The sequence below is a fragment of the Salvelinus fontinalis genome, chromosome 19, assembly GCF_029448725.1.
Source record: "Salvelinus fontinalis isolate EN_2023a chromosome 19, ASM2944872v1, whole genome shotgun sequence".
Taxonomy (NCBI): Eukaryota; Metazoa; Chordata; class Actinopteri; order Salmoniformes; family Salmonidae; genus Salvelinus; species Salvelinus fontinalis.
This window is the reverse complement of record NC_074683.1, coordinates 49,324,007-49,340,460: the sequence shown is the minus strand read 5'-3', so window position 1 is coordinate 49,340,460 and position 16,454 is coordinate 49,324,007. Positions and strand designations below refer to the sequence as shown.

The window sequence follows — 16,454 nt, the reverse complement described above, 5'->3', positions numbered from 1 at the left end:
TACTGTATATGACAGGACACTAGACTCCTAGATGATACTGTATATAACAGGAGAGACTCCTAGATGATACTGTATATAACAGGACACTAGACTCCTAGATGATACTGTATATGACAGGACACTAGACTCCTAGATGATACTGTATATAACAGGACACTACACTCCTAGATGATACTGTATATGACAGGACACTAGACTCCTAGATGATACTGTATATAACAGGACACTAGACTCCTAGATGATACTGTATATAACAGGACACTAGACTCCTAGATGATACTGTATATAACAGGAGAGACTCCTAGATGATACTGTATATAACAGGAGAGACTCCTAGATGATACTGTATATGACAGGACACTAGACTCCTAGATGATACTGTATATAACAGGAGAGACTCCTAGATGATACTGTATATAACAGGAGAGACTCCTAGATGATACTGTATATGACAGGACACTAGACTCCTAGATGATACTGTATATAACAGGAGAGACTCCTAGATGATACTGTATATAACAGGAGAGACTCCTAGATGATACTGTATATAACAGGAGAGACTCCTAGATGATACTGTATATGACAGGACACTAGACTCCTAGATGATACTGTATATGACAGGAGAGACTCCTAGATGATACTGTATATGACAGGAGAGACTCCTAGATGATACTGTATATAACAGGACACTAGACTCCTAGATGATACTGTATATAACAGGAGAGACTCCTAGATGATACTGTATATAACAGGAGAGACTCCTAGATGATACTGTATATAACAGGACACTAGACTCCTAGATGATACTGTATATAACAGGACACTAGACTCCTAGATGATACTGTATATAACAGGAGAGACTCCTAGATGATACTGTATATAACAGGAGAGACTCCTAGATGATACTGTATATAACAGGAGAGACTCCTAGATGATACTGTATATAACAGGAGAGACTCCTAGATGATACTGTATATAACAGGAGAGACTCCTAGATGATACTGTATATGACAGGACACTAGACTCCTAGATGATACTGTATATAACAGGAGAGACTCCTAGATGATACTGTATATAACAGGAGAGACTCCTAGATGATACTGTATATAACAGGAGAGACTCCTAGATGATACTGTATATGACAGGAGAGACTCCTAGATGATACTGTATATGACAGGAGAGACTCCTAGATGATACTGTATATAACAGGAGAGACTCCTAGATGATACTGTATATAACAGGACACTAGACTCCTAGATGATACTGTATATAACAGGAGAGACTCCTAGATGATACTGTATATAACAGGACACTAGACTCCTAGATGATACTGTATATGACAGGACACTAGACTCCTAGATGATACTGTATATGACAGGAGAGACTCCTAGATGATACTGTATATGACAGGAGAGACTCCTAGATGATACTGTATATAACAGGACACTAGACTCCTAGATGATACTGTATATAACAGGACACTAGACTCCTAGATGATACTGTATATAACAGGAGAGACTCCTAGATGATACTGTATATAACAGGAGAGACTCCTAGATGATACTGTATATGACAGGACACTAGACTCCTAGATGATACTGTATATAACAGGAGAGACTCCTAGATGATACTGTATATAACAGGACACTAGACTCCTAGATGATACTGTATATGACAGGACACTAGACTCCTAGATGATACTGTATATAACAGGACACTAGACTCCTAGATGATACTGTATATGACAGGACACTAGACTCCTAGATGATACTGTATATGACAGGAGAGACTCCTAGATGATACTGTATATAACAGGACACTAGACTCCTAGATGATACTGTATATAACAGGACACTAGACTCCTAGATGATACTGTATATAACAGGACACTAGACTCCTAGATGATACTGTATATAACAGGAGAGACTCCTAGATGATACTGTATATAACAGGAGAGACTCCTAGATGATACTGTATATAACAGGACACTAGACTCCTAGATGATACTGTATATAACAGGAGAGACTCCTAGATGATACTGTATATAACAGGACACTAGACTCCTAGATGATACTGTATATAACAGGAGAGACTCCTAGATGATACTGTATATAACAGGACACTAGACTCCTAGATGATACTGTATATAACAGGACACTAGACTCCTAGATGATACTGTATATGACAGGAGAGACTCCTAGATGATACTGTATATGACAGGAGAGACTCCTAGATGATACTGTATATAACAGGACACTAGACTCCTAGATGATACTGTATATGACAGGACACTAGACTCCTAGATGATACTGTATATAACAGGACACTAGACTCCTAGATGATACTGTATATAACAGGAGAGACTCCTAGATGATACTGTATATAACAGGAGAGACTCCTAGATGATACTGTATATAACAGGACACTAGACTCCTAGATGATACTGTATATGACAGGACACTAGACTCCTAGATGATACTGTATATGACAGGACACTAGACTCCTAGATGATACTGTATATAACAGGAGAGACTCCTAGATGATACTGTATATAACAGGAGAGACTCCTAGATGATACTGTATATAACAGGAGAGACTCCTAGATGATACTGTATATGACAGGACACTAGACTCCTAGATGATACTGTATATAACAGGAGAGACTCCTAGATGATACTGTATATGACAGGACACTAGACTCCTAGATGATACTGTATATAACAGGAGAGACTCCTAGATGATACTGTATATAACAGGAGAGACTCCTAGATGATACTGTATATAACAGGAGAGACTCCTAGATGATACTGTATATGACAGGACACTAGACTCCTAGATGATACTGTATATGACAGGAGAGACTCCTAGATGATACTGTATATGACAGGACACTAGACTCCTAGATGATACTGTGTATAACAGGAGAGACTCCTAGATGATACTGTATATAACAGGAGAGACTCCTAGATGATACTGTATATAACAGGAGAGACTCCTAGATGATACTGTATATAACAGGAGAGACTCCTAGATGATACTGTATATGACAGGACACTAGACTCCTAGATGATACTGTATATGACAGGACACTAGACTCCTAGATGATACTGTATATAACAGGAGAGACTCCTAGATGATACTGTATATAACAGGAGAGACTCCTAGATGATACTGTATATAACAGGACACTAGACTCCTAGATGATACTGTATATGACAGGACACTAGACTCCTAGATGATACTGTATATAACAGGAGAGACTCCTAGATGATACTGTATATAACAGGACACTAGACTCCTAGATGATACTGTATATGACAGGACACTAGACTCCTAGATGATACTGTATATAACAGGAGAGACTCCTAGATGATACTGTATATAACAGGACACTACACTCCTAGATGATACTGTATATGACAGGACACTAGACTCCTAGATGATACTGTATATAACAGGACACTAGACTCCTAGATGATACTGTATATAACAGGACACTAGACTCCTAGATGATACTGTATATAACAGGAGAGACTCCTAGATGATACTGTATATAACAGGAGAGACTCCTAGATGATACTGTATATGACAGGACACTAGACTCCTAGATGATACTGTATATAACAGGAGAGACTCCTAGATGATACTGTATATAACAGGAGAGACTCCTAGATGATACTGTATATGACAGGACACTAGACTCCTAGATGATACTGTATATAACAGGAGAGACTCCTAGATGATACTGTATATAACAGGAGAGACTCCTAGATGATACTGTATATAACAGGAGAGACTCCTAGATGATACTGTATATGACAGGACACTAGACTCCTAGATGATACTGTATATGACAGGAGAGACTCCTAGATGATACTGTATATGACAGGAGAGACTCCTAGATGATACTGTATATAACAGGACACTAGACTCCTAGATGATACTGTATATAACAGGACACTAGACTCCTAGATGATACTGTATATAACAGGAGAGACTCCTAGATGATACTGTATATAACAGGAGAGACTCCTAGATGATACTGTATATAACAGGAGAGACTCCTAGATGATACTGTATATAACAGGAGAGACTCCTAGATGATACTGTATATAACAGGAGAGACTCCTAGATGATACTGTATATAACAGGAGAGACTCCTAGATGATACTGTATATGACAGGACACTAGACTCCTAGATGATACTGTATATAACAGGAGAGACTCCTAGATGATACTGTATATAACAGGAGAGACTCCTAGATGATACTGTATATAACAGGAGAGACTCCTAGATGATACTGTATATGACAGGAGAGACTCCTAGATGATACTGTATATGACAGGAGAGACTCCTAGATGATACTGTATATAACAGGAGAGACTCCTAGATGATACTGTATATAACAGGACACTAGACTCCTAGATGATACTGTATATAACAGGAGAGACTCCTAGATGATACTGTATATAACAGGACACTAGACTCCTAGATGATACTGTATATGACAGGACACTAGACTCCTAGATGATACTGTATATGACAGGAGAGACTCCTAGATGATACTGTATATGACAGGAGAGACTCCTAGATGATACTGTATATAACAGGACACTAGACTCCTAGATGATACTGTATATAACAGGACACTAGACTCCTAGATGATACTGTATATAACAGGAGAGACTCCTAGATGATACTGTATATAACAGGAGAGACTCCTAGATGATACTGTATATGACAGGACACTAGACTCCTAGATGATACTGTATATAACAGGAGAGACTCCTAGATGATACTGTATATAACAGGACACTAGACTCCTAGATGATACTGTATATGACAGGACACTAGACTCCTAGATGATACTGTATATAACAGGACACTAGACTCCTAGATGATACTGTATATGACAGGACACTAGACTCCTAGATGATACTGTATATGACAGGAGAGACTCCTAGATGATACTGTATATAACAGGACACTAGACTCCTAGATGATACTGTATATAACAGGACACTAGACTCCTAGATGATACTGTATATAACAGGACACTAGACTCCTAGATGATACTGTATATAACAGGAGAGACTCCTAGATGATACTGTATATAACAGGAGAGACTCCTAGATGATACTGTATATGACAGGACACTAGACTCCTAGATGATACTGTATATAACAGGAGAGACTCCTAGATGATACTGTATATAACAGGACACTAGACTCCTAGATGATACTGTATATAACAGGAGAGACTCCTAGATGATACTGTATATGACAGGACACTAGACTCCTAGATGATACTGTATATAACAGGACACTAGACTCCTAGATGATACTGTATATGACAGGAGAGACTCCTAGATGATACTGTATATGACAGGAGAGACTCCTAGATGATACTGTATATAACAGGACACTAGACTCCTAGATGATACTGTATATGACAGGACACTAGACTCCTAGATGATACTGTATATAACAGGACACTAGACTCCTAGATGATACTGTATATGACAGGAGAGACTCCTAGATGATACTGTATATAACAGGAGAGACTCCTAGATGATACTGTATATAACAGGACACTAGACTCCAAGATGATACTGTATATGACAGGACACTAGACTCCTAGATGATACTGTATATGACAGGACACTAGACTCCTAGATGATACTGTATATAACAGGAGAGACTCCTAGATGATACTGTATATAACAGGAGAGACTCCTAGATGATACTGTATATAACAGGAGAGACTCCTAGATGATACTGTATATGACAGGACACTAGACTCCTAGATGATACTGTATATAACAGGAGAGACTCCTAGATGATACTGTATATGACAGGACACTAGACTCCTAGATGATACTGTATATAACAGGAGAGACTCCTAGATGATACTGTATATGACAGGACACTAGACTCCTAGATGATACTGTATATAACAGGACACTAGACTCCTAGATGATACTGTATATGACAGGACACTAGACTCCTAGATGATACTGTATATGACAGGACACTAGACTCCTAGATGATACTGTATATGACAGGACACTAGACTCCTAGATGATACTGTATATGACAGGACACTAGACTCCTAGATGATACTGTATATGACAGGACACTAGACTCCTAGATGATACTGTATATGACAGGACACTAGACTCCTAGATGATACTGTATATGACAGGACACTAGACTCCTAGATGATACTGTATATAACAGGACACTAGACTCCTAGATGATACTGTATATGACAGGACACTAGACTCCTAGATGATACTGTATATGACAGGACACTAGACTCCTAGATGATACTGTATATAACAGGACACTAGACTCCTAGATGATACTGTATATGACAGGACACTAGACTCCTAGATGATACTGTATATGACAGGACACTAGACTCCTAGATGATACTGTATATGACAGGACACTAGACTCCTAGATGATACTGTATATGACAGGACACTAGACTCCTAGATGATACTGTATATGACAGGACACTAGACTCCTAGATGATACTGTATATGACAGGACACTAGACTCCTAGATGATACTGTATATGACAGGACACTAGACTCCTAGATGATACTGTATATGACAGGACACTAGACTCCTAGATGATACTGTATATAACAGGACACTAGACTCCTAGATGATACTGTATATGACAGGACACTAGACTCCTAGATGATACTGTATATGACAGGACACTAGACTCCTAGATGATACTGTATATAACAGGAGAGACTCCTAGATGATACTGTATATAACAGGAGAGACTCCTAGATGATACTGTATATAACAGGAGAGACTCCTAGATGATACTGTATATAACAGGACACTAGACTCCTAGATGATACTGTATATAACAGGAGAGACTCCTAGATGATACTGTATATGACAGGACACTAGACTCCTAGATGATACTGTATATGACAGGAGAGACTCCTAGATGATACTGTATATGACAGGAAAGACTCCTAGATGATACTGTATATAACAGGACACTAGACTCCTAGATGATACTGTATATAACAGGAGAGACTCCTAGATGATACTGTATATGACAGGAGAGACTCCTAGATGATACTGTATATAACAGGACACTAGACTCCTAGATGATACTGTATATAACAGGACACTAGACTCCTAGATGATACTGTATATAACAGGAGAGACTCCTAGATGATACTGTATATAACAGGAGAGACTCCTAGATGATACTGTATATAACAGGAGAGACTCCTAGATGATACTGTATATAACAGGAGAGACTCCTAGATGATACTGTATATAACAGGAGAGACTCCTAGATGATACTGTATATGACAGGACACTAGACTCCTAGATGATACTGTATATAACAGGAGAGACTCCTAGATGATACTGTATATAACAGGAGAGACTCCTAGATGATACTGTATATAACAGGAGAGACTCCTAGATGATACTGTATATGACAGGAGAGACTCCTAGATGATACTGTATATGACAGGAGAGACTCCTAGATGATACTGTATATGACAGGAGAGACTCCTAGATGATAGTGTATATAACAGGACACTAGACTCCTAGATGATACTGTATATAACAGGACACTAGACTCCTAGATGATACTGTATATAACAGGACACTAGACTCCTAGATGATACTGTATATAACAGGAGAGACTCCTAGATGATACTGTATATAACAGGACACTAGACTCCTAGATGATACTGTATATGACAGGACACTAGACTCCTAGATGATACTGTATATAACAGGACACTAGACTCCTAGATGATACTGTATATAACAGGAGAGACTCCTAGATGATACTGTATATAACAGGAGAGACTCCTAGATGATACTGTATATGACAGGACACTAGACTCCTAGATGATACTGTATATAACAGGAGAGACTCCTAGATGATACTGTATATAACAGGACACTAGACTCCTAGATGATACTGTATATAACAGGAGAGACTCCTAGATGATACTGTATATGACAGGACACTAGACTCCTAGATGATACTGTATATGACAGGACACTAGACTCCTAGATGATAGTGTATATGACAGGACACTAGACTCCTAGATGATACTGTATATAACAGGAGAGACTCCTAGATGATACTGTATATAACAGGACACTAGACTCCTAGATGATACTGTATATAACAGGAGAGACTCCTAGATGATACTGTATATGACAGGAGAGACTCCTAGATGATACTGTATATAACAGGAGAGACTCCTAGATGATACTGTATATAACAGGAGAGACTCCTAGATGATACTGTATATAACAGGACACTAGACTCCTAGATGATACTGTATATAACAGGAGAGACTCCTAGATGATACTGTATATAACAGGACACTAGACTCCTAGATGATATTGTATATGACAGGACACTAGACTCCTAGATGATACTGTATATGACAGGACACTAGACTCCTAGATGATACTGTATATGACAGGACACAAGACTCCTAGATGATACTGTATATGACAGGAGAGACTCCTAGATGATACTGTATATGACAGGAGAGACTCCTAGATGATACTGTATATAACAGGACACTAGACTCCTAGATGATACTGTATATAACAGGACACTAGACTCCTAGATGATACTGTATATGACAGGAGAGACTCCTAGATGATACTGTATATAACAGGACACTAGACTCCTAGATGATACTGTATATAACAGGACACTAGACTCCTAGATGATACTGTATATAACAGGACACTAGACTCCTAGATGATACTGTATATAACAGGAGAGACTCCTAGATGATACTGTATATAACAGGAGAGACTCCTAGATGATACTGTATATAACAGGAGAGACTCCTAGATGATACTGTATATGACAGGACACTAGACTCCTAGATGATACTGTATATAACAGGAGAGACTCCTAGATGATACTGTATATAACAGGACACTAGACTCCTAGATGATACTGTATATGACAGGACACTAGACTCCTAGATGATACTGTATATAACAGGACACTAGACTCCTAGATGATACTGTATATGACAGGACACTAGACTCCTAGATGATACTGTATATGACAGGAGAGACTCCTAGATGATACTGTATATAACAGGACACTAGACTCCTAGATGATACTGTATATAACAGGACACTAGACTCCTAGATGATACTGTATATAACAGGACACTAGACTCCTAGATGATACTGTATATAACAGGAGAGACTCCTAGATGATACTGTATATAACAGGAGAGACTCCTAGATGATACTGTATATGACAGGACACTAGACTCCTAGATGATACTGTATATAACAGGAGAGACTCCTAGATGATACTGTATATAACAGGAGAGACTCCTAGATGATACTGTATATGACAGGACACTAGACTCCTAGATGATACTGTATATAACAGGACACTAGACTCCTAGATGATACTGTATATAACAGGAGAGACTCCTAGATGATACTGTATATGACAGGACACTAGACTCCTAGATGATACTGTATATAACAGGACACTAGACTCCTAGATGATACTGTATATGACAGGACACTAGACTCCTAGATGATACTGTATATAACAGGAGAGACTCCTAGATGATACTGTATATGACAGGAGAGACTCCTAGATGATACTGTATATAACAGGACACTAGACTCCTAGATGATACTGTATATGACAGGACACTAGACTCCTAGATGATACTGTATATAACAGGACACTAGACTCCTAGATGATACTGTATATGACAGGAGAGACTCCTAGATGATACTGTATATAACAGGAGAGACTCCTAGATGATACTGTATATAACAGGACACTAGACTCCTAGATGATACTGTATATGACAGGACACTAGACTCCTAGATGATACTGTATATGACAGGACACTAGACTCCTAGATGATACTGTATATAACAGGAGAGACTCCTAGATGATACTGTATATAACAGGAGAGACTCCTAGATGATACTGTATATGACAGGACACTAGACTCCTAGATGATACTGTATATAACAGGAGAGACTCCTAGATGATACTGTATATGACAGGACACTAGACTCCTAGATGATACTGTATATAACAGGAGAGACTCCTAGATGATATTGTATATGACAGGACACTAGACTCCTAGATGATACTGTATATAACAGGACACTAGACTCCTAGATGATACTGTATATGACAGGACACTAGACTCCTAGATGATACTGTATATGACAGGACACTAGACTCCTAGATGATACTGTATATGACAGGACACTAGACTCCTAGATGATACTGTATATGACAGGACACTAGACTCCTAGATGATACTGTATATGACAGGACACTAGACTCCTAGATGATACTGTATATGACAGGACACTAGACTCCTAGATGATACTGTATATGACAGGACACTAGACTCCTAGATGATACTGTATATAACAGGACACTAGACTCCTAGATGATACTGTATATGACAGGACACTAGACTCCTAGATGATACTGTATATGACAGGACACTAGACTCCTAGATGATACTGTATATAACAGGACACTAGACTTCTAGATGATACTGTATATGACAGGACACTAGACTCCTAGATGATACTGTATATGACAGGACACTAGACTCCTAGATGATACTGTATATGACAGGACACTAGACTCCTAGATGATACTGTATATGACAGGACACTAGACTCCTAGATGATACTGTATATGACAGGACACTAGACTCCTAGATGATACTGTATATGACAGGACACTAGACTCCTAGATGATACTGTATATGACAGGACACTAGACTCCTAGATGATACTGTATATAACAGGACACTAGACTCCTAGATGATACTGTATATGACAGGACACTAGACTCCTAGATGATACTGTATATGACAGGACACTAGACTCCTAGATGATACTGTATATAACAGGAGAGACTCCTAGATGATACTGTTAATAACAGGAGAGACTCCTAGATGATACTGTATATGACAGGACACTAGACTCCTAGATGATACTGTATATAACAGGAGAGACTCCTAGATGATATTGTATATGACAGGACACTAGACTCCTAGATGATACTGTATATGACAGGACACTAGACTCCTAGATGATACTGTATATGACAGGACACTAGACTCCTAGATGATACTGTATATGACAGGACACTAGACTCCTAGATGATACTGTATATAACAGGAGAGACTCCTAGATGATATTGTATATGACAGGACACTAGACTCCTAGATGATACTGTATATGACAGGACACTAGACTCCTAGATGATACTGTATATGACAGGACACTAGACTCCTAGATGATACTGTATATGACAGGACACTAGACTCCTAGATGATACTGTATATGACAGGAGAGACTCCTAGATGATACTGTATATAACAGGACACTAGACTCCTAGATGATACTGTATATAACAGGAGAGACTCCTAGATGATACTGTATATGACAGGAGAGACTCCTAGATGATACTGTATATAACAGGAGAGACTCCTAGATGATACTGTATATGACAGGACACTAGACTCCTAGATGATACTGTATATAACAGGAGAGACTCCTAGATGATACTGTATATGACAGGAGAGACTCCTAGATGATACTGTATATAACAGGAGAGACTCCTAGATGATACTGTATATGACAGGACACTAGACTCCTAGATGATACTGTATATGACAGGACACTAGACTCCTAGATGATACTGTATATGACAGGAGAGACTCCTAGATGATACTGTATATAACAGGACACTAGACTCCTAGATGATACTGTATATGACAGGACACTAGACTCCTAGATGATACTGTATGACAGGAGAGACTCCTAGATGATACTGTATATAACAGGAGAGACTCCTAGATGATACTGTATATGACAGGACACTAGACTCCTAGATGATACTGTATATAACAGGACACTAGACTCCTAGATGATACTGTATATAACAGGAGAGACTCCTAGATGATACTGTATATAACAGGAGAGACTCCTAGATGATACTGTATATAACAGGACACTAGACTCCTAGATGATACTGTATATGACAGGAGAGACTCCTAGATGATACTGTATATGACAGGACACTAGACTCCTAGATGATACTGTATATGACAGGACACTAGACTCCTAGATGATACTGTATATGACAGGACACTAGACTCCTAGATGATACTGTATATAACAGGACACTAGACTCCTAGATGATACTGTATATAACAGGAGAGACTCCTAGATGATACTGTATATGACAGGACACTAGACTCCTAGATGATACTGTATATAACAGGACACTAGACTCCTAGATGATACTGTATATGACAGGAGAGACTCCTAGATGATACTGTATATAACAGGAGAGACTCCTAGATGATACTGTATATGACAGGACACTAGACTCCTAGATGATACTGTATATGACAGGACACTAGACTCCTAGATGATACTGTATATGACAGGACACTAGACTCCTAGATGATACTGTATATAACAGGACACTAGACACCTAGATGATACTGTATATGACAGGAGAGACTCCTAGATGATACTGTATATGACAGGAGAACAGTAGACATATGACAGGAGAGGACACTAGACGAAGGAATGAAAATGTGTTGCCTCAATACAGAACGTTTGCCTACAGTACAGAAACAGACTGTTGTGCTATTTATCGAGTAACGTGTCGTATTCATTAGTCTGACATTGTTTTGTGTGTCAAAAGAGAAGGAGAGGTTGTTTGACTAATGACTGAGGTCTTCGTAATGTTACCTGGTGTTTGAAAGGTCTCCCCCTGTCGATGCCTTGTGCTCTGCCAACCTCTTCTCTGCAGCCTGCGCTCTCTGCGGGCGGACATTTTGACAGTCAAGCCGCTCGTTTTTGAAACAAGTTGAACAATTGATGTACGGCATAAAAAACGGATCTGTTTCCATACCTTCTCTCGATCGCTTAAGGAGGCAAATCTTTTCTTCTCCTCGGCCTCCATCTCTAGTTTCTTCCTCTGTTCTCTCTGTTCTTTCTCCCTCGTTTTCTTTGCTGCTTTCTGGGCCTTTTTCTTCTCCGTCTTCTTGGACTCCAACTCGGCCGTCAGCGGCCCAGGAACCTTAAGGGAATAGAGCCGACGTTAAGATGTATATACGTACACCGCTGTGTCACAAAGTGCTAAAAAAATGTCTATGTACATCTTTGGAAAACGAAACAATCATAGTTTTATTAAATGGTATTTCGTGTGCTTGAAATGTGTCCTTTGCTCATCATGTGAAAATAGCCCACGTTACCTCTCTGTCTCGCTAACTCCTAGACAACAGAATACCCATTGATTTATTCCATTTGACAGAAAGTGGACTTTAACTGGTTGTTTATGCCTAAACATAAGTGGGTGTACAAGATTACACTTCACAGCTTGATCACAAAGTACTGTACATCTTTGGACAACCGATTGCTCGTTTGTCGTTGTTCCGCCCTGCTCGACAGAAAGTGCTCCTCGGTTTAAATGTGACTGCCTACTGTACGTAACCAATGGGACAACAAGCTCACCAGAGCCTTGCTGTAGTTGTATTTGTCAGGGTGATCAGCCATGTACTTCCTGAACATGTTCCTCGTGTCCTTGTCAGGAGCAACGATGTAAGGCGTCTGGCCTGTCTGATCTCTGTGGACACAAAGCAACAACCTCTCTGTTAATAATAACACATAAACAGCTTCTTATAATAATACATACAATTTATGTGCTTTTCATTTAAAAGACAATCATTTTCTTACAACATACATACATATACAGTACCAGTCAAAAGTTTAGACATCTACTCATTCTAGGGTTGTTTTTTTTATTTTATTAATTTTATCCCATTTTCTCCCCAATTTTCGTGGTATCCAATCGCTAGTAATTACTATCTTGTCTCATCGCTACAACTCCCGTACGGGCTCGGGAGAGACGAAGGTCGAAAGCCACGCGTCCTCCGAAGCACAACCCAACCAAGCCGCAAGCCGCACTGCTTCTTAACACAGCGCGCCTCCAACCCGGAAGCCAGCCGCACCAATGTGTCGGAGGAAACACCGTGTACCTGGCCCCCTTGGCTGGCGCGCACTGCGCCCGGCCCGCCACAGGAGTCGCTGGAGCGCGATGAGACAAGGATATCCCTACCGGCCAAACCCTCCCTACCCCGGACGACGCTATGCCAATTGTGCGTCGCCCCGCGGACCTCCTGGTCGCGGCCGGCTGCGACAGAGCCTGGGCGCGAACCCAGAGACTCTGGTGGCGTAGCTAGCACTGCGATGCAGTGCACTGCGCCACCCGGGAGGCCCGGTTTTTCTTTATTTTAACTATTTTCTACATTGTAGAATAATAGTGAAGACATCAAAACTATGAAATAACACATATGGAATCATGTAGTAACCAACAAAGTGGCAAATAAATCTAAATATATTTTTTATTTGAGATTCTTCAAAGTAGCCACCCTCTGCCTTGATGACAGCTTTGCACCCTCTTAGCATTCTCTCAACCAGCTTCATGAGGTAGTCACCTGGAATGCATTTCAATTAACAGTTGTGCCTTGTTAAAAGTAAATGTGTTTGTGCCAATCAGTTGTGTTGTGTCAAGGTAGCGTCGGTATACAGTAACAAGTAACAGACACATCTCATCATCAACTGTTCAGAGGAGACTGCGTGAAATCAGGCCTTCATGGCCAAATTGCTGCAAAGAAACCACTACTAAAGGACACCAATAAGAAGAAGAGACTTGCTTGGGCCAAGAAACACGAGCAATGAACATTAGACCGGTGGAAATTTGCCCTTTGGTCTGATGAGTACAAATTTGTGATTTTTGGTTCCAACTGCCTGTCACTTCTGTTGCTGATAATTAATCTATTTTCTGCCGATTGTGGCGCAGTGATGTTGTCTGTGAAGGAAAACTACAGCTGCACGTCCCTGATCACCGTATTGAAGAGAAAAAACATGATTGACTTCCATTATAAAATGTGACCCCCTGTCAATTACACCGCTTTCTCCCATTGTGCTACGTCCAAACACGTGACTCTGTTCTGGCGAACTATGGTAAAACTTCATCATGTGACAGGTGACATGAAGAACGCGATCGGCTTTGTCTCCTAATGTATTGCACAAGTTGACTCCAGGTATTAACTTAAAAAGCAGATATAAATATTAAAATGTATTTTAAAGCCATCCCATGGTTATTTCCAAATACCCCGGTATACATATTACGGTATACCCCCTCAAGCCTAAAATAGACATATATATGGTTCATACTTGCATGCCGGGTCGCTGCCTGCATCCATCAACAGCTTGGCCACTCCTTTCTGTCCTGCTGCTGAGGCCACATGGAGCAGAGTGAAGCCTGAGGAGTCTATGGGCTGGTTGAGTAGGGCTAGTGGACTCAGGGCTGCAGGGACCTGGGCTGCAGGGGCCTGGGCTGCAGGGGCCTGGGCTGCAGGGGCCTGGGCTGCAGGGTTCAGGGCTGCAGGGTTCAGGGCTGCAGGGGCCTGGGCTGCAGGGGCCAGGGCTGCAGGGGCCTGGGCTGCAGGGGCCTGGGCTGCAGGGTTCAGGGCTGCAGGGTTCAGGGCTGCAGGGGCCTGGGCTGCAGGGGCCAGGGCTGCAGGGTTCAGGGCTGCAGGGGCCTGGGCTGCAGGGGCCAGGGCTGCAGGGGCCAGGGCTGCAGGGGCCTGGGCTGCAGGGGCCTGGGCTGCAGGGTTCAGGGCTGCAGGGTTCAGGGCTGCAGGGGCCTGGGCTGCAGGGTTCAGGGCTGCAGGGTTCAGGGCTGCAGGGGCCTGGGCTGCAGGGGCCAGGGCTGCAGGGGCCTGGGCTGCAGGGACCTGGGCTGCAGGGGCCTGGGCTGCAGGGGCCAGGGCTGCAGGGGCCTGGGCTGCAGGGACCTGGGCTGCAGGGGCCTGGGCTGCAGGGGCCTGGGCTGCAGGGTTCAGGGCTGCAGGGTTCAGGGCTGCAGGGTTCAGGGCTGCAGGGGCCAGGGCTACAGGGGCCTGGGAAGAGCAGCTCTCCTCCACCTCTCCCTGATTCTTCTCTCCCTCTGGCTTTGCACCCTGCTCCTCCCTCTGTCCATCCTGGTCCCCCTCCTCTCCACCCTGCTCTCCCCTCCTCACTGGTAACAGTCTGATGAGGGTGTCCAGGTCTCCAGTCTTACAGGCGGTGTAGAGAGCATCCCTCAGGCCATAGTCCCAGGACTCATCAGGCTCCTCTGAGAAGATGCAGAGAAGATACTGTTGTATACAACAAACACAGACAGGCAGACAAAAAAATGGCAGACAAAAAGGGCAGACAGACCGGCAGGCAGACAGACAGACAGACAGATAGACAGACAGATAGACAGACAGACAGATAGACAGACAGACAGATAGACAGACCGGCAGGCAGACAGACAGACAGACAGATAGACAGACCGGCAGGCA

General features: G+C 41.4%; 1 protein-coding gene across 3 annotated transcripts in view; it reads right to left on the bottom strand.

Moving 5' to 3' along the window:
- ankzf1 (ankyrin repeat and zinc finger peptidyl tRNA hydrolase 1) overlaps nucleotides 1-16,454 on the bottom strand; it is a 70,258-nt gene that overhangs the window by 27,130 nt on the left and 26,674 nt on the right. For all 3 annotated transcript variants that reach the window (XM_055871882.1, XM_055871880.1, XM_055871881.1), the window contains exons 11-14: nucleotides 15,301-16,243; nucleotides 13,576-13,687; nucleotides 12,974-13,141; nucleotides 12,811-12,881 (exon numbers count right to left, since the gene is read on the bottom strand). In XM_055871882.1, coding sequence (XP_055727857.1) covers nucleotides 12,811-12,881; nucleotides 12,974-13,141; nucleotides 13,576-13,687; nucleotides 15,301-16,243 — 1,294 coding nt within the window. The remainder of the gene's footprint in view (nucleotides 1-12,810; nucleotides 12,882-12,973; nucleotides 13,142-13,575; nucleotides 13,688-15,300; nucleotides 16,244-16,454) is intronic.